Here is a 24,195-nt window from a genome sequence, read left to right as displayed (position 1 = left end):
GTGAACATGATCCTGTCATTATGACATTAACTGGTTATTTTGCTCGTTAGTTGATACAGTTTCTTCCTAGCATTGATGGACTTTACATTTTGGCATGTTTTGCAATGACTGGTACCTGTTGTTCCTTTCCATGTTTAGTACTTCCTTCAGGATCTCTTGTAGGGCAGGCCTAGCAGTGACAAAATCTCTAAGCATTTGCTTGTCTGTAAAAGATTTTATTTCTCCTTCACTTATGAAACTTAGCTTGGCTGGATATGAAATTCTGGGTTTAAAATTCTTTTCTTTAAGAATGTTGAATATTGGCCCCCACTCTCTTCTGGCTTGTAGAGATTCTGCCGAGAGACCTGCTGTTAGTCTGATGGGCCTCCCTTTGTGGGTAACCTGACCTTTCTCTCTGGCTGCCCTTAACATTTTTTCCTTCATTTCAACTTTGGTGAATCTGACAATTATGTGTCTTGGAGTTGCTCTTCTTGAGGAGTATCTTTGTGGTGTTCTCTGTATTTCCTGAATTTGAATGTTGGCCTGCCTTACTAGGTTGGGGAAGTTCTCCTGGATGATATCCTGCAGAGTGTTTTCCAACTTGGTTCCCTTTTCCCCCTCACTTTCAGGCACCCCAATCAGACGTAGATTTGGTCTTTTCACATAATCCCATATTTCTTGGAGACTTTGTTCATTTCTTTTTACTCTTTTTTCTCTACACTTCTCTTCTTGCTTCATTTCATTCATTTGATCTTCAATCGCTGATACTGTTTATTCCAGTTGATCTTGTCGGTTACTGAAGCTTGTGCATTTGTCACATAGTTCTCGTGTTATGGTTTTCATCTCTATCAGTTCTTTTAAGAACTGCTCTACATTGGTTATTCTAGTTAGCCATTCATCAAATCTTTTTTCAAGGTTTTTAGTTTCTTTGTACTGGTTACATAGTTCCTCCTTTAGCTCTAAGAAGTTTGATCAACTGAAGCCTTCCCTCCACTCGTCAAAGTCGTTCTCCAGCCAGCTTTGTTCCGTTGCTGGTGATGAGCTGCATTCCTTTGGAGGGGGAAATGTGCTCTGATTTTTTGAATTTCCAGTTTTTCTGCACTGCTTTTTCCTCATCTTTGTGGTTTTTATCTGCCTTTGGTCTTTGATGATGGTGACGTACTGATGGGGTTTTGGTGTGGGTGTCCTTTCTGTTTGTTAGTTTTCCTTTTAACAGTCAGGACCCTCAGCTACAGGTCTGTTGTAGTTTGCCTGAGGTCCATTCCAGACCCTGTTTGCCTGGGTATCAGCAGCGGAGTCTGCAGAAGATAGAATATTGCTGAACAGCGAGTGTTGCTGTCTGATTCTTGCTCTGGAAGCTTCATCTTAGGGGTGTACCCAGCCGTGTGAGGTGTGAGGTGGCAGTCTGCACCTAGTGGGGGATGTCTCCCAGTTAGGCTACTCAGGGGTCAGAGACCCACTTGAGCAGGCAGTCTGTCCGTTTTCAGATCTCAATCTCCGTGCTGGGAGATCCACAGCTCTCTTCAAAGCTGTCAGACAGGGACATTTACCTCTGCCAAGGTTTCTGCTGCTTTTTGTCCTGTCCCCAGAGGTGGAGTCTACAGAGGCAGACAGGCCTCCTTGAGCTGTGGTGGGCTCCACACAATTTGAGCTTCCCGGCGGCTTTGTTTACCTACTTAAACCTCAGCAATGGTGGGCGCCCCTCCCCCACCCTCACTGCCATCTTGCAGTTAGATCTCAGACTGCTGTGCTAGCAATGAGGGAGGCTCCGTGGGCATGGGACCCTCCGGGCCAGGTGTGGGATATAATCTCCTGGTGTGCCATTTGCTAAGACCCTTGGTAAAGTGCAGTATTAGGGTGGGAGTTACCTGATTTTCCAGGTGTTGTGTATCTCAATTTCCTTTGGCTAGGAAAAAGAATTCCCTTCCCCCTTATGCTTCCCAGGTGAGGTGATACCTCGCCCTGCTTCAGCTCTGGCTGGTCGGGCTGTACCCACGGACCAGCACCAACTGTCCGACACGCCCCAGTGAGATGAACCCAGTACCTCTGTTGAAAATGCAGAAATCACTCATCTTCTGTGTTGCTCACGCTGGGAGCTGGAGGCTGGAGCTGTACCTATTTGGCCATCTTTGGGTGTGCCCACAATTAGGTTCTTATTGACTATAGTCACCCTATTGTGCTATCAAATAGTAGGTCTTATTCATTCTTCCTAATTTTTTTGTAAACACTAACCATTCCCACCTTCCCCTCAACCCCCTGCTACCCTTCCTAGCTTTTAGTAATCGTCACTCTACTCTCTATGACCATGAGTTAAATTATTTTAATTTTTAGATCCCACAAATAAGTGAGAAAATGTGACATTTGTCTTTCTCTTCCTGGCTTATTTCACTTAACATAATGATGTACAGTTCCATCTATGTTGTTGCAAATGACTGGATCTCAATTCTTTTTTATGGTTGAACAGTACTCCATTGTGTATATTTACCACATTTTTTAATCCATTCATCTGCTGTGGGCACTTAGGTTGCTTTCAAATCTTAACTATTTTAAACAGTGCTACAACAAACATAAGAGTGCAGATATCTCTTCAATATACTAATTTCCTTTCTTCTGGGAACATATTCAGCAGTGAGATTGCTGGATTTGTATACTGCACTTATACACTCTTGGTTGGAATTCCCACCAACTGTGTACAAGTGTTCCCTTTTCTCCACATCCTCACCAGCACTTATTATTGCCTGTCTTTTGGATATATGTCATTTTAACTGATGAGATGATATCTCATTATAGTTTTGGTTTGAATTTGATGATCAGTGATGTTGAGCACCTTTTCATATGCCTGTTTGCCATTAGTATGTTTTCTTTTGATAAATGTCTGTTCAGATCTTTTGCCCACTTTTTGGTCAGATTATTAGATTTTTTCCTATAGAGTTGCTTAAGCTCCTTGTATAGTCTGATTATTAATCCCTTGTCAGAGAAGTAGTTTGCAAATATTTTCTCCCATTCTGTGGTTTGTCTCTTCACTTCATTGTATCCATTGCTGTGTAGAAGCTTTTAATTTGATGCGATCCCATTTGTCCATGTTTGCTTCGATTGCTTGTGCTTTTGGGGTATTGCTAAGGAATCTTTGCCTAGACCAATGTCCTGGGTATTTTCCCCAATGTTTTCTTGTAGTAGTTTCATAGTTCAAGGTCTTAAATGTAAGTTAAACAAATATTTTCTAATGTACCATTTTAATTATCTTGTCATTTCTTTCACTACACAATTTTTTCAGTTATTTTCTTAGTGGTTGCCCTGGGGATCACAATTAATATCTTAATTTGTAACAGTCTAGTTTGGATTACTGTCAACTTAATTTCCACAGTATACAAAAACTTTGCTCCATGTAGCGTTGTTCCCTACCCCCTCATTTGTGTTATTGTTGTCCTACTAATTACATCTTTTCATATGATAAGCCCATCAAGGCAGTTTTATAATTTTTGTGTTATGCCATTGTCTTTAAATGAGATAGGAGAAAAAAGAGTTACAAACATACATTTATACTATCTTTCATATTTACATATAAAATTTTCTGTATCAGTTCTCTTTATTCTTCATGTGGATTCAAATTGCTCTCTGGTATCCTTTCATTCCAGCCTAAAGGCTTTTCTTTAGTATTTATTATAGGATAGGACTACTGGCAACAAATTTTCTCATTTTTTGTTTATTTGAGAATGTCTTAATTTTTCATTTTTGAAGTATAGTTTTACTGGATATAGAATTCTTGGTTCATAGTCTTTTCCTTTTGGTACTGTGGATATATTATTCAGCTGTTTTCTAGCCTTATAGTTTCTGATCATGGAACTATTAATCTTATTGAGGGTTACTTTTATATAATGAGTTACATCTCTGTTGTTTTCAAGATTTTCTCTTGTCATTGTCTTAGGACAGTTTGATTATAATGTGTCTAGATGTGGGTCCCTTTCAGTTTATCCTATTTGTAGTTTATTGAGCTCCTTTAGATTAATGTTTATTTCAATCAAATATGGGAAGTTTTCGACTATTGTTTCTTCAAATATTCTTTCTGACCCTTTGTCTCCTTTTTTTTTTTTTTTTTGAGAATCCTCATTATGCATATGTTTGTATGCTTGATGGTATCCCACATGTTACTGAGACTTTGTTCATTTTTCTTCATTCTTTTTACTGTCTGTTCCTCAGACTAGATGTTTTGAATTGACCTATCTTCAAGTTCAATGATGCTTTTTTCTGCCTTTTCAAACATGCTGTTGGGTACCCTGGTGAATTTTTTATTTCTGTTACTATACTATACAATTTTTGAACTTCTATTTGTTTCTTTTAAATAATTTCTCTCTCTCTATTGATATTATTTATTTGGGAGACAGTCTTCTCATATTTTCCTTTCAGTCTTTAGATGTGATTTCCTTTAGTATTTTGAATGCATGTACAATAGTTCATTTAAATACTTTGTCTGGTAAGTCCAACATCTTGGCTTACTCAGAGACAGTTTCAGTTGACTGTTTTTTCTATATATGGAGCATCCTTTACTATATCTTTGCATGTCTTATAAATTTTTGTTGAAAACTGAATGTTTTAAATAACATAATGTGGAAACTCTGGAAATCAAGTCTATCCCCTCACCCCACCATCTAATGTTTGTTGTCATTTCTGTTTGTTGCTATTATTGTTGTTACTGCTATTTGTTGTTCAGTGACTTTGTAGAACTAATTATTTAAAGTCTTTATTCTTTTTGGGGTTTGGCAACTGAAGGTTCTGCTCAGTTAGCTTGGTTGTCAGCTAATGATTGGACAGAGATTTCCTTAAAAGCCTGAACCAATAAGCCTTCCAGCCTTTGCTGAGGAGCTCTATGTGCATGTGAGGGATGCCTTCAATTCTCTGACAGGGATTTTACTTAGTTTTCATTTTCTACTTACACAGAGCTTCAAAATCTGCTAGAGGTGAGAGCCTTCTCAGTTCTTTCCCAGACTTTCATACAGTATTGTGTGTGTGTGTGTGTGTGTGTGTGTGTGTGTGTGTTACATACGTTCTAGATGTCTATAAATATGTGCAAGCTTTTCAAAGGCTTCTGGGAGCATCTCATTCCCAAGCTTATCTCATTAAGCTTTTTGCTCAGCTTCTTGTTAGCGGCAAGTGTTATCACCACCTGAAGCAATTGCCATGTTAAGCAATTACTGCTGACTTTTCCCCACAAATACCCCTGGGGGTAAAGGCTGTTCTTAGTAAACAAGCTCTGAGGTCAAATAAAGACAAGTTCTGTGAATGGAGGTTTCCATGGAACTGCCAAACAGGTCAAATAGTGACAATTCTCTTGGGATAGAGCTTTTGGGGTGCTCCAAATTCATTCTTCCTCTGCAAGTGGCTGCTAGGCTGCTGATTTTCACAGCTACCCCAAAGATGGAGAGAGGGAGATGGAAGTAAGGTAAATTAAAAAGCCATAGATCTTGCTGTTTTTCCTGAGATTCAACTATAGTTGAATAAATACTCATTGGATTTTTGCAAGCCTTTGGTTAATTTCTAGAGTTCTGAAAAAGTTGATTTTGACAATTTTTGCTAGTATTCTCACTGCTTTTATGGAGGTGCAAATTTTCAGTGATCTACTCTGCCAATTTGGAACTTCTTTCCTCTTCTCTTTACTTTTTCTTTTATTTCTCTATGCCCAAGGTAATAGGGAACGTAAGTCAAACTTACACACTGATATGAGACAAAATATTTCCACAGTATATAATGAATATTTCATAGTTGTTCTGTTTTCTTCTGCATGGATCTTCTTTCTTCTACTGTGCCTCTGCTAGGAAGGATGTAATAGGTGTTTTGTATAAATACAAATATGCTACATACTTCAATGTCAAGGAAATGAAGAAAACTTTTATAACATCAAAAAATTAAAACAGCACCATCACTACCATGACCTGTCATCTTGGAATGTAAGCAAGATTTGTGTTGCTATGTAACTTCCTTTAAACAAGGACTTTCTTTTTGACTACTGGCTAGCATATTAAGGGTTGCTGAACCTCATTTTGCCAATATTTAATGTTGTCAATTGACGAGCAAGTGATCTAGATAACCTTAGAGGCTCATTTCTACTCCCTTTCAGTTGTCTGGCAAGGAGGTGGCTGAGCAGGTCTGAATTTGCTCAACGGAAGACAAGACTGGTGCCAGAGGTTGAACTCTAAGGCTCCCTCTTGGTATCAAGGCCACTTCATTTACCAGGAAGCTTCATTGTTACAGAGTCACCCAGATATTCTCTGCCACCTTTCACTAAAAAATATGCAGAGTGTATGAAGTTGGGGTGATCCACTGAAACACTATCGGCTTGGCCTAAGCACATCTCTTAGGGAATCATGTTGCTTTGATACTTCTGGAATTCCATATTTTCCCCCACAAATAACCCTGTTTTGTAAATATACTCCTTGGTACTAATGAGGTATGTGTCTGTGCCCCATTTGCATGATATTAATTATAAGAGCTAAACATCAATGAAGGAAAGGAAGCCTTTGTAATGAAGTTGTGTATCTTCCAAATTCATCTTAATAAGCTCAAGGAAATGTATTTTTCAAGCGTCTAATCTTTACCTCTTACCCATATGTAATTTCCATCTTTTCTTTTTCATGGCATTGAATATGAAGACTCAAATCCTCTCATTACCCCTATTTATTTCAGACCAATGAGCTTGTCACTGTAGTAAAACTGTCACAGACGAGAATGAAAGCTATAAAAATGTTCCATGAACAATAAGCCACATGAATAAGTACTGAGATCAAGCATATTAAAGTAGCCTATAAGGTCAGCTGTCCGTCAGATTAATACTATGCAATAAACAGAAGTATGGCAATTTAGAAACCTTAACAGTTGGTTTTTATGTTTGACTCTCTTGCTTTAGTAGTCTCTCATTTAACATGCTTTAATTAATATTCTAACAAATTGAATCTGCTTCCTTTCTTGGTGTGTGTGTGTGTGTGTATGTGTATGAAATATATACATATACATATATATATATATATATGCAGAACTTGTTGGGAAGGTGTGCCCTCAATCTAGAGATGTATGAAGGTGTCCACAGCACCCTCACAGAGAGATATTGTGGGGCTACTTGAAACCTCCAGTAGGATAGAATCCTGACTGCTCTATTATCAGCAGTTTTGCCAGCTGGCACATTTTCTCCTCAGTATTTCTCCAAATCTGATAATGATGCCACTGTCAAAAACATTTAACATCTTCTCTACTGTCCTAGTTAAGGAGTTAAACAGAGTACGTCTTACCTTGGTGTTTTTAATTAAAGAAAAATCTTTGTGATATAAAGAGCCAGTATTTATTGAGAGCCTTCTATGCGCTAAGCAGCCTTCAACATTCTATTATTTTATCCTCAAAACAGCCCTGCAAAATGAGTTTTATTTCCCCTGTTTTCCATTACGGAAACTAAAAATCAGAGATAATAATACAATTGTCTGCAATCTCACTGACAGGAAATGTTGGACCAAGATTAACAACACCACCACCAAACAAAACCACCCAGATTTATTCAGCTGTGAAAGAAGCAGGCAGTTGTCATTATATGATGCTAAATGGTAGATACCAACCACTTACAGTAATGCCATCTGACACCCATCTGAGAGTCACAGCCACACAGTGACACCAACTTGTAGGGGTGATAAATCCCATCATTCTAATTGCAGAAGTTAAGGAAATAAAATATAGAAAATGTGTTCTTTGGTCACCATGTCTTAATTTCTGATATTACAGAATGCTTAAAATGAGAGGAATAAGAGTGTGATGAAGTGTCCTCAGGCAAGACATTAAAGGCAAGTCCACTAACAGATCATTATAAATTTAGGAACTCCTGCAACTTAGAGCATCTTCTCCTACCACAGAGTAAGAGCTGTCAGGCTGGCTCTGCTTGTTAATTACACTCTTTCCCATTACTTTTTTTGACTAAAAGACTTGTTCGATAACCTTCAAAGACATACTTACGCCATTAGAAGATTATTAATGTCCCAAGTCCTGGGTGTTTGAGACTCTCCTGCTGAGGTCCTAGCTTTGAGTCCCACTGGTATTTACTTAGTTCCCTAATCTTCTAATTAAAAGACAACTTCAAAAAGCATTGCACAGCTGGAGGCTTCAGGAAGGGCTCCAGGGATAGACAGGCTGAGCTGAGGGGGAAAAAAGTAAGGAATGCAGTTTCTTTTTGTGAACCCAACCTCAGATTGACCTCTAGTCAATGAAACAAAATGTCAAATACTATCATATAGATCAAAAATCAGTATTTGGTTTGCAAAGCATTAAAAAGAAATCTGTCCCAAATAGTTATTTGAGTTCCTGACTCCTTGCCTCTCTGGCTTCTACCCCTCACTGGGTAACACTCAAGCTGTCAGAAGGGCAATTGACAATCATTCCTTGGTAATGAGAAAATAGATTGTGTTTATGTTGAAACTTTCAGTCCCACTCTAATAATCTATTTTTAGTTAATGGTCACACACTCTTCATTGATGCACCACTAGTGCATCAAGGGTAGTGTGTTATTTCAATCTTGAAAATGGCAAATTTGAGGTGCTCAGGAGGAAGTCTCCAGAAAGTACTTAGGTATATACATAGGGAACTCTGGACTCTAGGGGCTGCTGATACAGATGAGAGTCATCTGTATGGGAAACCAAATATTGCGTGCTCTCACAAGTAGGAGCTAAATGATGAGAACACATGGACACTTAGAGGGGAACAGTGCACACTGGGGCCTATTGGAGGGTGGAGGGTAGGAGGAGGGAGAGTATTGGGAGAATAACTAATGGTTACTGGGCATAATACCTGGGTGATGAAATAATCCATACAATAAACCCCCATGACACATGTTTACCTATGTAACGAAACTGCACGCCCTGAACATGTGCCCCTGAATTTAAAAGTTAAAAAAAAAAAAGACATTTTAAAAACAGAAAACAAAAAGAGTCACCCGTATGGATGTAGTTTGGGATACAAACCTTGTGCATGGAACCACACAACGTATTGGTTGGCCTCTTCCACGGTAGCCTTATTCATCACTTCCACCATGTAGCTTAGGCATCAGCTCTATTATTTACTATACCAATACAGAAAACCCCATACTTCTTAAAGCTTTACTCATGCTATAGTTTTGTCTGAATTGGTTTTTATCTTCTTTCTCTTCCAGGTGGACTCTTACTTATCCTCTAAAGACCAGCTTAGACCAACATCCTTTCACATCCTTCCATTAGGCCATTTATCACAATTCAGTATTACTATTGTGAGCTTCCTGAGAGTATACCCCTTTGGCTTCTGCCCATACCCCTTTCTGTATAAGCAGGGGCTAGGCTGGGCTGACATCTATATAAGGATGGGTTTCCATGTGCCAGTTTCTTTCAACAAAAAGGAAAAGATCCTTATTGTTCACTCAATGCAAGCCTTGGCTCACTCCTGTCCAGCACTTAGTAGAGGCCAAACTAGTGGTCATTCTTGAAAGATTCCTGGGAGTTTCTAGTGAAGACATCTAAGTAAACTCTTACGTTGACAAGAGAAACATCAACACAAGCACAGTCTAATGATTAGCATTATTTTATTAAGATGTTTTGTCTTCTAATGTAGAGACTCTTTTTTTTAAAGTAATGCTGAAGATAATGTTTTTATTTTTACACAGTTCTCTGTATTTGAACCTTCAGCTAAGCCAGGATTTTCAGACAATTAAAGATGTTGAGTCACTTATTCTGGGGTATTATACTTTGTCTTGTTTTGCTTTGCTTGTATTGATTTACCTCCTACACGACTCTGCAACTTGTCAACCCTGAGGTTTATATATAGCTCACCGGCCCTCACTTCAGGGGCAGCCACATTTCAGGAATTACGTGTTTTCTGTAATAGGGCAATTCTCTTTTATCTCTCCACAGTCAATATATTTGAGTTCGTGAAGCTCTCTTTGAAGTCAGTTTGAGTCTCACATTTGGAAGCAAGATACCACTGAGAAGAATCTAAACTACAGCCCTTTATGTGAAACTCACTTAAAAACGTACATTTTCTTATACCCCTTTTTCTAGCAAAATAACAAGATAAAGGATTTCTTTATAATTAGAATGTTATTCTAAAATGAATCTTGAGCTTAGGGAGGTCTACTTTGTAGAGAGTTAAAATAAGCTATTAAGAGGTTAATTATGACCTTTTAAGGAAGTTTCACTGAAGTTCAGGTGTCAACTATATTTATTTTACTTTTCTCAAACACTTATATCAATATATTTTTATTGCCTGCTGCTTTTTGCTTTAAGTCAGAAGTTTTTTAAATATCCCCACTCTAGGGATCAAAATAATGTTGTGACTTAAATGTACAAAGCTATTAAACTTGGACAAATGAAATTAAACACGGACAAATGATTTGCTTTAAAAAAACTTTATAAACATTTGAATGGTTTCTCAATCAACCATTAGTCTTCAATAACAAATGAATGTGCTAAGAATTCTATGCCATTTTTTCTTGTTATGCACTAGTGTACAGTTAATGTCTTGGCTACACACACACACACACACACACACACACACACACACACCAACATTCACATCATTCACTTGCATGAAGAGAGTGATAAGAGTCTTTGTCTTTTTGCTGAAAGAATGAGTTGGTACATGAGTACTCATCTAATGTGAATGGGCATCCCAGCCCTACCCTCTATGTCTACAGAGAGGGGTATGGGCAAAGGCAAAAGGAGCTGTTTAAATAGGAAACTTGTGACAATGTGGGAACAAGCAATATGGCATTAGGGCCCAGGCACCAACATGCTGCATACAGAAGGGAAGATGTATTCTTCCCTTCTTCCATGAAGCTTTGGCACTCTGGGAGCTATTGGTCAGGCTCCCTCAAGTGATTTCTAAGCAGTAGGCTTTAACAAGGGGCCTTGAATGAAAGAATAAGTATCTCCAAAACTCATTTGCACCCATAAGCTTTGGAGGCCTGGGAGTAATCAAGGTGTAGTTGTGTTTCCAAACAGCAATGAGTCTCTATCTTGGTTCTGTCCCAAAGTGAAGGTCAGGGAAGGACTTGGAGGTGTCTATGGTCTTACAGTTATGCACATGGCAGCTAAGAACTACTGAGTTGACATGAACTCATTTGCACCATAAGCTTTGGAGGCCTGGGAGTAATCAAGATGTAGTTGTGTTTCCAAACAGCAGTGAATCTCTATCTTGGTTCTGGCCCAAACTGAAAATCTTAGCATTGGATTTGTTGGCCTTTGATATCTCTGGTGGGAGTTTCTAGACTCAAGAAAGTTGGTTAATTCATCTTTGAATATTAATTTAAATTTTCAAAAACTTATCAAAAATAAGACCTATTGGGAACTATCACTCCAGACCTTTGTTGGTAAAACAGGGCCTAGAATGAAGGAGGTGGTCATAACCCCTTCATCCTACTCAGACCCCATGGAGAGGACTATGAACAGGACGGGCTTTCATACTCAAAAGGACTGTTAACAAGGGGAGCTACATCTAGGACTGGCATGGTATGAAGAGAAAGGCATGCCATGAGAGGAGTAACCTAAGGATTGGAGACAGGTGGGTAGAAGAATGATTTTAGGTGGATGATCATGGAAGACATGTTAATTATTGCTAAATATTTTGAGGGTTGTCAGATAATGAGGTATATGCTCTGTGACCACAAACCATGGAACTTGGAACCAAGGATAATGATTATTAGAAAGTAAACTGAGCTGCCACAAAATATAATGTAATATGTGATAGGTAGTAAGTTTCCTGTCACTGATGGTGCTCCATGTGAGATTATACGCCCATTGAATCTATAAATTACCTTGGACGGTATGGCCATTTTCACGATATTGATTCTTTCTATGCATGAGCATGGAATGTTCTTCCATTTGTTTATGTCCTCTTTTATTTCATTGAGCAGTGGTTTGTAGTTCTCCTTGAAGAGGTCCTTCATATCCCTTGTAAGTTGGATTCCTAGGTATTTTATCCTCTTTGAAGCAATTGTGAATGGGAGTTCATTCATGATTTGGCTCTCTGTTTGTTGTTATTGGTGTGTAAGATGCTTGTGATTTTTGCACATTGATTTTGTATCCTGAGACTTTGCTGAAGTTGCTTTTCAATTTAAGGAGATTTTGGGCTGAGACAATGGGGTTTTCTAAATATACAATCATGTCATCTGCAAACAGGGACAATTTGACTTCCTCTTTTCCTAATTGAATACCCTTTATTTCTTTCTCTTGACTGATTGTCGTGGCCAGAACTTCCAACACTATGTTGAATAGGAGTGGTGAGAGAGGGCATCCCTGTCTTGTGCCAGTTTTCAAAGGGAATGCTTCCAGTTTTTGCCCATTCAGTATGATATTGGCTGTGGGTTTGTCATAAATAGCTCTTATTATTTTGAGATACGTTCCATCAATACCGAATTTATTGAGAGTTTTTAGCATGAAGCGCTGTTGAATTTTGTCAAAGGACTTTATTTTTTTGCATCTGTTGAGATAATCATGTGGTTTTTGTCTTTGTTTCTGTCTATATGCTGGATTACATTTATTGATTTGCGTATGTTGAACCAGCCTTGCATCCCAGGGATGAAGCCCACTTGATCATGATGGATAAACTTTTTGATGTGCTGCTGAATTCGGTTTGCCAGTATTTTATTGAGGATTTTTTATTAATGTTCATCAGGGATATTGGTCTAAAATTCTCTTTTTTGTTGTGTCTCTGACAGGCTTTGGTATCAGGATGATGTTGGCCTCATAAAATGAGTTAGGGAGGATTTCCACTTTTTCTATTGATTGGAATAGTTTCAGAAAGAATGATACCAGCTCCTGCTTGTACATCTGGTAAGATTTGGCTGTGAATCCGTCTGGTCCTGGACTTTTTTTGGTTGGTAGGCTTTTAATTATTGCCTCAATTTCAGAGCCTGTTATTGGTCTATTCAGGGATTCAACTTTTTCCTGGTTTAGTCTTGGGAGGGTGTATGTGTCCAGGAATTTATCCATGTCTTCTAGATTTCCTAGTTTATTTGCATAGAAGTGTTTCTAGTATTCTCTGATGGTAGTTTGTATTTCTGTGGGATCAGTGGTGATAGTCCGTTTATCAGTTTTTATTGCGTCTATTTGATTCCTCTCTCTTTTCTTCTTAGTCTTGCTAGTGGTCTATCGATTTTGTTGATCTTTTCAAAAATCAGCTCCTGGATTCATTGATTTTTGAAGGGTTTTTTGTGTCTCTATCTCTTTCAGTTCTCCTCTGATCTTACTTATTTCTTGCCTTCTGCTAGCTTTTGAATGTGTTTGCTCTTGCTTCTCTAGTTCTTTTAATTGTGATGTTAGGGTGTCAATTTTAGATCTTTCCTGCTTTCTCTTGTGGGCATTTAGTGCTATAAATTTCCCTCTACACACTGCTTTAAATGTGTTCCTGAGATTCTGATATGTTGTATCTTTGTTCTCATTGGTTTCAAAGAACATCTTTATTTCTGCCTTCATTTTGTTATGTGGTCATTCATAAGCAGGTTATTCAGTTTCCATGTAGTTGAGTGGTTTTCAGTGAGTTTCTTAATCCTAAGTTCTAGTTTGATTGCACTGTGGTCTGAGAGACAGTTTGTTACAAGTTCTGTTCTTTTACATTTGGTGAGGAGTGCTTTACTTCCAACTATGTGATCAATTGTGGAATAAGTGCAATGTGGTGCTGAGAAGAATGTATATTCTGTTGATTTGGGATGGAGAGTTCTGTAGATGTCTATTAGGTCCACTTGGTGCAGGGCTGAGTTCAATTCCTGGATATCCTTTTTAACTTTCTGTCTCGTTGATCTGTCTAATGTTGACAGTGGGGAGCTAAAATCTCCCGTCATTATTGTGTGAGAGTCTAAGTCTCTTTGTAAGTCTCTAAGGACTTGCTTTATTAATCTGGGTGCTCCAGCATTGGGTGCATATATATTTAGCATAGATAGCTCTTCTTGTTGAATTGATCCCTTTACCATTATGTAATGGCTTTCTTTGTCTTTTTTGATCTTTGATGGTTTAAAGTCTGTTTTATCAGAGACTAGGATTGCAACCCCTGCCTTTTTTTGTTTTCCATTTGCTTGGTAGAGCTTCCTCCATCCCTTTATTTAGAGCCTATGTGTGTCTCTGCACGTGAGATGGGTCTCCTGAATACAGCACACTGATGCCATCCCCATCAAGCTACCAATGACTTTCTTCACAAAATTGGAAAAAAACTACTTTAAAGTTCATATGGAACCAAAAAAGAGCCCGCATTGCCAAGACAATCCTAAGCCAAAAGAACAAAGCTGGAGGCATCACTCTACCTGACTTCAAACTCTACTACAAGGCTACAGTAACCAAAACAGCATGGTACTGGTACCAAAAAAGAGATATAGACCAATGGAACAGAACAGAGCCTGCAGAAATAATACCACACATCTACAACCATCTGATCTTTGGCAAACCTGACAAAAACAAGAAATGGGGAAAGGATTCCCTATTTAATCAATGATGCTGGGAAAACTGGCTAGCCATATGTAGAAAGCTGAAACTGGATCCCTTCCTTACACCTTATACAAAAATTATTTCAAGATGGATTAAAGACTTAAATGTTAGACCTAAAAGCCATAAAAACCCTAGAAGAAAACCTAGGCAGTACCATTCAGGACATAGGCATGGGCAAGGACTTCATGTCTAAAACACCAAAAGCAATGGCAACAAAGGCCAAAATTGACAAATGGGATCTACTTAAACTAAAGTGCTTCTGCACAGCAAAAGAAACTACCATCAGAGTGAACAGGCAACCTACAGCATGGGAGAAAATTTTTGCAGTCTACTCATCTGACAAAGGACTAATATCCAGAACCTACAAAGAACTCAAACAAATTTACAAGAAAAAAACAAACAATCCCATCAAAAAGTGGGCAAAGGATATGAACAGACACTTCTCAAAAGAAGACATTTATGCAGCCAACAGACACATGAAAAAATGCTCATCATCACTGGCCACCAGAGAAATGCAAATCAAAACCACAATGAGAAATCATCTCACACCAGTTAGAATGGCAACCATTAAAAAGTCAGGAAACAACAGGTGCTGGAGAGGATGTGGAGAAATAGGAACACTTTTACACTGTTGGTGGAACTATAAACTAGTTCAACCATTGTGGAAGACAGTGTGGCGATTCCTCAAGGATCTAGAACTAGAAATACCATTTGACCCAGCCATCCCATTACTGGATATATACCCAAAGGATTATAAATCATGCTGCTATAAAGACACAGGCACATGTATGTTTATTGTGGCACTATTCACAATAGCAAAGAGTTGGAACCAACCCAAATGTCCATCAGTGATAGACTGGATTAAGAAAATGTGGCATATATACACCATGGAATACTATGCAGCCATAAAAAAGGATGAGTTCATGTCCTTTGCAGGGACATGGATGAAGCTGGAAACCATCATTCTCAGCAAGCCTCAAGAACAGAAAACCAAACACCGCATGTTCTCACTCATAGGTGGGAATTGAACAATGAGAACACTTGGACACAGGAAGGGGAACATCACACACCGGGGCCTGTCATGTGGTGAGGGGAGGGGGAAGCGATAGCATTAGGAGATATACCTAATGTAAATAATGAATTAATGGGTGCAGCACACCAACATGGCACATGTATACATAAGTAACAAAGCTGCACATTGTGCACATGTACCCTAGAACTTAAAGTATAATAAAAAAATAAAGAGATTACATGCCCAATTTTCAGATGTGTTGAAGAAAAGCTTGAAGGAGGGCCATTGAAAGCCCATACAAATGTCTCTGTGAGAATTAGGAAAAGGTACCCTCTCCAGGTGGATACAACTTCAAGCAAACAAGCACAGTTAGACTAATTTCAACCCCCACTTCTCCCTTTTATAGGGCATCCCTGTCCAAGGCGGAACCTGCACAACTACATGTGGCTGTGGCTATGTTCTGTCCCAACAGCAACCAACTACAAAAGAGAAAACCATACTGAATAAAAGGTCCCTCATAAATCAGGGGGAGGTGATGAGCTGTAGGCACTTTTTGAAAGAGCTTACCCTTAAAGTTAGATGTGTCTTTCCAAAAGCAGAAATAATTTGGGCCCTTTCCTTTGTGATTAAACTCACAACATCACATCACTGAAATGTATAAACGGATCTGTCATTTGCAGAATTTGCTTTAAAAGTTGTGATGCTTTTAGAAAATATTTGCTATGGGCTAAATAATATGCTGAGCACTTTGCATGAATTATCACCTTAATCTCCACAGTAGTAGTATTATACCCATTTTACCAATGAAGTTTTCCTGAGATCATTTTGCTAGAAAGCAGCAAAGGGGACATTTGATTGAGGTATGCCAAAACCCATGATCTTAATCATAACATAAAATTACCTTTTGTTTATGAAGAAGAGAAGCAAGCTTTTGAAAGCTCTAACTCAGTGTTATGATTCTGTATTATAGGAGACCATTAGGAATTCCAAAATTGAGCTGGTGCATAAGCCAGAATGTGATTACTCTGGTCTGAATGTTTGTGTCTGCCCAAAAATACATATGTTGAAACCCAGTCCCTAATGTGAGGGTATGAAGGGGTGCTCCTTGAGGAGGTAATTAGGTAATGGGGGTGGAGCTTTTATGAATGGAATCAGTGCCCCTATAAAAGAGGCCCCCAGAGTGATCCCTCATTCTTTCTACCATGTGAGGACAAGAAGGCACTAGACACTGAACTAAAGCAAGAAGGCTCTAGATACTGAATCTGCCAGTGCCTTGATCTTGGTCTTGCCAGTCTCAAAACTGTGAGAAATAAATATTTGTTGTTTATAAGTCACCCAACTTATGGTATTTTGCCCTATCAGCCTGAATGGACTAAGACAGTGATGTAAATACCAAGTGACAAATCAACTTTACTGTCTGTCTCTCTGAGGATCTGATCAGTCAGGCCTTAATTTATGTCCCTGTGCAACACTGAACTGAAGAAATGCGGAGATGATTTTCAGAAAATCTGTTTGCACTGTTGCACTGACCTATAGGTCAGTTCGAATCTCACCTTCTCTCTGAAGCCTTAGCTAGATTACAACACCTGAAGTCATTTCTCCCTCCATGGACGTCTTCAGCATTCGTGATTGGTACAGTTGACTTGGCAACTTATCAACACAGCTATGTGAAAATCTTTTCATTTGAAATTTGAAGTGGGCATTTAATTTTTGTATTGTTTAAATGTCAGTGTGTTTATTTCTCATCTCCCCAGCCAAGTAGCAACCTCTCTGAGGGCAAAGATCATAGCTTATACTTTAGAAACCGCCTCAACTGTGCCTTGCACAGAGTCAATATTCCTTCTACACTGTTCACTGATTTTACAATGATTTCAATTCAGTATGCATACTGAACCAAGCCAAATTCTAAGCGTGTTTTAGATTTAGAGTGAGTTTTTCAGGAACCCCTGCCCAGTAAGTGTTTTTGTCATCATATCTTCTTTTGGAATTCTGTAAGTAGGGACCTAAAGCTCTTAATTATCAACTCCAGTGGTTTTTCCTACCCCTTCCTGTGACTAAAGTCTCAGACTGAAGTGTTTACTTCTTTAGCAGCTTCCTTAAACTCTCTCTGATGTGGACTGCCCCTGTCTATTTGTTCTTAGGTGACAACCCACTATTCTTGCTATAACGCTATCCATTAACTCCTTTGGAAAGGTAACAGGAAAAATACTATAATTTAGGATGTTGGGGTCAGATTTAGGTGAAACTTCTATCTCCACTTGGGAAAGTTATTGAGCACCCTAGGTCTCCATTTTCTGATCTATAAAATATAGAGAAGCATATCCATCTCATAGGATTTATCTGAGGACAAAACAAATTAGTCAGGTAAAGTATCTGACCTGACCCTTGGCCCACAGTAGATGGCAATAAATTTAAGTTTTTCCTCCTTAAAATTTCTTCTCTTTCTCCCCTCCCCCTTTATTACTACTTTTCTTCTCCTTCCCTTCCCTAGATATAGATTTCCCTACATGTTCTGTCCCTGAGTGATCTCATGCATTTTATTCTCCCTGAAAATTATCCTAACTCTGGATTAGAGTTTTCAGTCCTGATTACTGATAGGATTTTGTTCCTGGACTTTCAAAAATGAATATGTCCCAGGCTTACAGAATATCTATCACCTTTCCCCTATCTCCCCACTCCTTAAAACAATTGTGTTCTGCTTATAGGGCCACAGGCTCTCAGGAGCAAAATGTAAGCCGCTGCTATCTGGCCACAGAGCCTGTGAAATCTTCTGCAGCACCTCTTGAGTCACCAGCACCATTGCCTCCCACCTGCATGACTTCTGTGGTTTACAGGACCTCTTCCCACCTTCAGTGTCTCTTACCCAGTTCTTGATGCTCATTGTACCTGGATTAAGCTTTCTAAAATCACATCTTAAACCAGGTCACTTCCCTGCTCCATATTCTTAAAACAGTTCTCCGTTGCCTATAACTAAGGTCTCAGCAACTTGATCAAGGTCTCACCTTTGAGCCTTGACCTCTTTTTCAGTCTTATTCCCACCATAGGATTACTCATTGTGCCAAGAACACACTTTGTACTCTGCTGCATTTGTGTCTTTTGTTCCTGCTGTTTCCTTCTAACTCCTCCAATCTCTCCTTGCTGAACTCTTTCTCATCCTGAAAGACCCAGCTTGAAGGTTGTTGGCACTTATTGGTAAAACTGGCTCCTTCCTTGAGCACCACCCTACCCAACCATTTTTCAAGTTCCTCCCTTGACTTTTGTGCCCAGACCTCTCCCCAGCTCCTGCTGCAGCGCTGCTTCCCACACTCCACAGAACACTCTAGGTCAGCAGCTTCGAAATGGTGTGATCACAGAACACCTCAATAATTAAAATGTGGAATAAAGTACACAGTGCAGAGTGAACTGGCAAGCCAATTAATCCCTGAAAGAAAGGTCAGAATTTAGCCCATACCCTTTTAAAAACTTAGAAATGACTTCACTACGTTAGATCTTTGTGTGAGGTGCATTATCTTGTTTCTTCCTAGATTTTGCTTTCATTGCAGCACAACATAAAATTTCATCTCATGAAATGCGATGTATATAAAACAGCAAAGAGAAAATAAAAAATTCTTTGTTGTTTTGTTTTAGAAAATAAAGCTTCCTTTTCTCCTTGAAGTACTCATTCTTTTTACTTCTTTGATTTAGGTGCCATCTAAGAACTACAAGACTCAGCTTTTTATTAAAACTTCCATTTTTCAGCCAAAGAGTCATAGAGAATAAAGTTTATATATTATTAATGTTTAACATGCAATAAGGGATGAATAACATTACAAATACATGCTGAATTTATCAGACACGGGGCAGCAGTCATTACAGATGAGATCTATTAATGATGGTAAATAATGTCTATGTGTCCCACTCACTCATGCATCCAATGGCCTTTCCATGCAGTTTCCTGCCTTCTCAACATGGCATAATTTCACACAGGGACATTATTGCATAATAACAAAGACGGTGTGCATGTTTAGTGTTTTCTTACTTATAGTGCAGTTTAGATTAAAAAGTCAATAGAGTGATTATTATTCTTGCTGTAGTGTACTCATCTCATGAAATCCAGGGTTCCACAGAAGTCAGCTTGAAAACCTTGCCCTAGTATGCTTGCATCCATTCACGTAATTTCAGTTGTCACTTGCCAAGCCACAAATCAGACATCATCCAGGAAAATTTTCCTGGCCAATACTAATTTGAACAGTTCTCAATTTTGTATCTCCACAGCCCCTGGCAGTGCTCAATATATACTTGTGGAAGAAAAGATGGCAAGGAGGAGAAGAATGGGGGATATTAACTAATTCTTACAGCATTTCTGTATATGTAGGGTCTGTCATGAAAGTGATACAGGGGAAAGTTCAAAAAATCACTTAGCATAAAATTCCTTGTTCAAATTAAATATGAAAATAGTTTTAATTATTAATGTTAAGGGTCTGTTGCATTAAAATAGGCTTTTAAGTGAGATTTTGTAAGTGGGATATGTGCTATTGTTAAGAAATATAATCTAAAATTACCAAAATAGTTAACTAAGATACTAAAATAGTTATTAAAATATTACTAAGTTATTAAAATAATGACTAAGATAGTAAAATTGTTTTTCAAATAATTACTAATCAAAAGGCCATAGTCTAGATACGTTCTTTTGCTGCATTTGTAATTTTTTAAACTCGCAATTTACTTCCTGATTTTTCCCCATTTGGGTTTCATTCTTCCTTGTGCCAAAACATCTAGTCTGTTTAATTAAAAAGGGCAAGCTGGGAGGTTGATGGAATTTTATTAGTTATTGGTGTCTTATTGTTAATTTTGGTCCTTACATATGATTGCCAGCTTTGGGACCTAAATACAACCTAGAGTTTCTCTCTGAATCGTAGGGAATCTATGGTTTCTGCCCATGGGTTTAATTATTATACATTATAGCAGGTAAGTCATTTCAAAGTAGCCACTGATAATTACCTTGCTAGTGTTCTGTGACTAATGTCACTTACTGCTTCTTAATAAGGACAGATTATCCTGATATTAGTGTAGTTTATAGTGTTTGCTTTCAAGAAAACTTATGTTTCTCTCTTTTCTTCCTGCCTACCTTGGTGCTCTGATAGTTTCAAAGAAAGCATGGAGAAATCATCGTACTCCGACTGGCTAATAAATAACAGCATTGCTGAGCTAGTTGCTTCAACAGGCCTCCCAGTGAATATCAGTGATGCCTACCAGGATCCGCGCTTTGATGCAGAGGTAAGAGGAGCCCCTCTGGCTGCAATCCTAAGGTTCAGTTGTCACACTGTTGAAAACAGTTGAAACACAAAAAGGAACATTATGCAGATCGACAGCAATTCCTGAGTTTACCGGCAATTATTTTGCATCCTTCCCCTGTGATCTTATTTTTAGCATTGCCTACTGTTGACTCTAAGGTAGAAGAACTTGCCTAACTCTACCCTGATTTATAGCAAGACGGTTATCCTTAGTCTGATGCTGTTTTATGATTGGGTATATTTTATATTAAACTATGAACTATTTAATAAAAAAGTGTATATAACAAAGTTGTTTCCCAATAGACCCTAAAACAACTACCATATTTATAAAAATTGCTCCCAAGAAACAGTAAGTTGGTGTTATTGTTTAATATTAATTATCTAAGCACACTGTGTTGATATACAGAATATATTAAAACAATTTTGAAGTTTACATTCTAAGGTAGTGTAGAGTATCATACAGATAAATTCACATGAACTGATAATGTCTCTATGTACATATGTGTACTATATATATATACTCATATACACATATTGATTAAATGCAAGGCTTCCTATTGAAGATTGCCCAGCTGAGCTCTGAAGAGTAGCAGGCATTTTTTTGCTGAGGAAGGGTGAGGAGACATGTGTTCCAGGCAAAGCTGAGCAGGCATGGGGTGTTGGGGAAGTGAGATGGTCTAATGTGGCTGAAGGGCCATGATCCATGAAACTGGAGAGGGAAGCAGGGATCAGATCACCAAAAGACTTTGAAAGACATGTTAAGAAGTTGGAGTATTTGTTCTGTGCAATGGGGAACCATTGAGTTTTAAATGGGGGAGAAGCAAGAGTTATATTTTAGAATGATCACACTGGCTACAAAGCAGGGGATAGGTTAGTAATGATAACAACTGAACAGTTAACCTTCAACCCTGAGAAGTAGATGTCATCATTCCCATTTTACAGAAATTGAGAGCTTCTCTATGGCTCTGGAGGCAGACAAGGATTCAGTCCTACTACCACTCAAACTCCACAGCCCATACTCTTAATCCTGCCCTGTGCTGTCTCCATTGTCTGTGGCCAGGACATGGTGATGGCAGGGAGGCTGGGATCCAAGTCTAATTTACAACTTCAGTCAGATCATCTTTGCAGATCTCTGCAGGAAAACCTTATATTCCCAAACTTACCACCTACCAGTAGCTGCCTAGAACTGTCTTCCCCAGGCTACATTTTCCATGTATTTTCTATTCCTTCTTGAGGTTAGAGGCTCCTAAATCCTTACATGAACTCCTAGTCTGGGTGGGGCGCCTTTCCAGCTGCTCCCTTGGCTTTCCTAACACTGACTACCCTCTAGTTCTCCTCAGTTTTTATACATTAAATCTGAAATTCGAGTTACCTTCCTTAGGAAAGTTCACAGTTCAAAGTCCTTCAGTTCTCCTCTGGTAAGGTAGAATGCTACTAACTTGGTTATATGACTGGCACACTGAAAATGATTTACAGATGTCAACATTTATATACTTTTCCATTGTGGTTGGGTTAGGACTGATTTTATGTACTTTTGCCTTGTGCTGTGTTTTTGTCTTCCTCGAATTTGAACTCACCAGTTCTTTGTTTTTCTATATCGTTTCATTGCACGTTTGAATCCCCACCAAATATATTGTTTTATTTTTCATGTCTCTGAACATTGCATAAATTGAAAAATACTATATGTATTAGTCTGTGGCTTACTTTTTTTTCCTCTCAACATCGTTACTGGGTTATGTAAACGTGTAATATATTCATTTATTTTCACTGCTGCAAGTATTCTATTGTATGAATAAGCCTCACTTTGTTTATCCACTATAGTGTGACTGAATGTTTGGATTCAGTGAGTTACTGTCACATATATAATTGCAAGGACATTCTTGTACATGTCTCTAAGTGCTCAAGTATAACAGTTTTCCTAGAATTCATATCTAGGAGAATGACATGCTGGATCATAAACTACAAGCATCTTTTCCTTTACCAGGGAATAAAAAATTATTGTCCAATCATTGCTCTTTTTTTCTTATCAAAAATACCACATTGAGTAAGCACAATTAATATCTCAAGCATACTTCTTGCTATTACAATATAGTGAGTTTGAATACACCATATCATTTTACTACAGGCAGATTTTTACCATATCCTTTTCTGATTTGTGATACAGCCATATTACATTTTCCTCCCTGCTCATAGTCCAGTCCAATAAGGCAGTCTGTTCTGCTGATCCATAAAAAGAACAATGTGGAGTCTCCAAAGGCAAAAAGACAACAGTTATTTCTGTGGGATTGGGCATAAAAATTTCATGTCCCTATCTAGTGGTTAGAAGCAATGATGTCTGAAGACAGTAAACTGTGGTAGGTTAAGCGGTGACTCTTTCATGAAATCACTTTCTTCTCTATGATAAAATAAAGCATGAACTTAAACCATTATTATTTGTTAGTCCCTCACCCAAACGCTTTCAATCTGCGTGGCAGCAAATACTAAATTTTAATTGCGAATCTAAGATGCATTGTATGCTGATTTTTACATGTTTTCTTTGCATGGTACTGAAATTCAAAGGTAGTTTACATTTCTCATTCTGAGAGAAAAAACTGGAGCGGAATTAATGCACATAAAGGTGATAGAGAGGTTGGGGATGGAAGAGAGAGAGACAGTGAAAGAGAAAGAGAAAGAAAAGAAAGAGAAAGAGAAAGAAAGAAAGAAGAGAGAAACTGTGTTCTGTCTAAATACAGACATTTAGTAGATATGTCCTATAAATGTGTGTGTATATGTTGTGTATGTATGTTGTGTGTCTTATGTATCACACTAGGTCAAGCAAAACTATTTATCTGCTTACGCTTCCTCTCTCCTCAATTATATTTTACCTCAGGGACAGGTGGCAACTGTTTATTAATAATAAATGAAACAGACTCAAGACTGAGTCACAGGGCTCCCCCAAGAGGCTAAGAGACCTTAACCTTTTCCCCACAATGCCTGATGTAAGGTGGTATAGATCATAAGATAAAGACAACCATTTCAGGTAATATTTTTTGATTAGTGTGTCAAGTATTTCCCTCAAGATAAAAAAAAAGTCATGACAGAATGAAATTGCTTCATACTTTCACCCCATTGTAACCATCTGCACAGATAAAACAAGACCACGGCATTGCATTAAAGAAAGAGTTTAATACAGTATGGCAATTCCTCAAGGATCTAGAACTAGATGCACCATATGACCCAGCCATCCCACTACTGGGTATATACCAAAAGGATTATAAATCATGCTGCTATAAAGACACATGCACACGTATGTTTATTGCGGCACTATTCACAATAGCAAAGACTTGGAATCAACCCAAATGTCCATCTGTGACAGACTGGATTAAGAAAATGTTCTCACTCATAGGTGGGAACTGAACAATGAGATCACTTGGACTTGGAAAGGGGAACATCACACACCGGGGCCTATCATGGGGGGGGGGGG

General features: G+C 38.4%; 1 protein-coding gene across 4 annotated transcripts in view; it reads left to right on the top strand.

Moving 5' to 3' along the window:
* The window catches only part of PDE11A (phosphodiesterase 11A), a 514,093-nt gene that overhangs the window by 268,660 nt on the left and 221,238 nt on the right, over positions 1-24,195 (top strand). For all 4 annotated transcript variants that reach the window (XM_023212325.2, XM_026454253.1, XM_023212327.2 and 1 more), the window contains one exon: positions 20,583-20,715. In XM_023212325.2, coding sequence (XP_023068093.1) covers positions 20,583-20,715 — 133 coding nt within the window. The remainder of the gene's footprint in view (positions 1-20,582; positions 20,716-24,195) is intronic.

Source organism: Piliocolobus tephrosceles, chromosome 11, assembly GCF_002776525.5.
Source record: "Piliocolobus tephrosceles isolate RC106 chromosome 11, ASM277652v3, whole genome shotgun sequence".
Taxonomy (NCBI): Eukaryota; Metazoa; Chordata; class Mammalia; order Primates; family Cercopithecidae; genus Piliocolobus; species Piliocolobus tephrosceles.
Note: the sequence above shows the minus strand (reverse complement) of the source record. Positions and strands in the feature narration are given on the sequence as shown.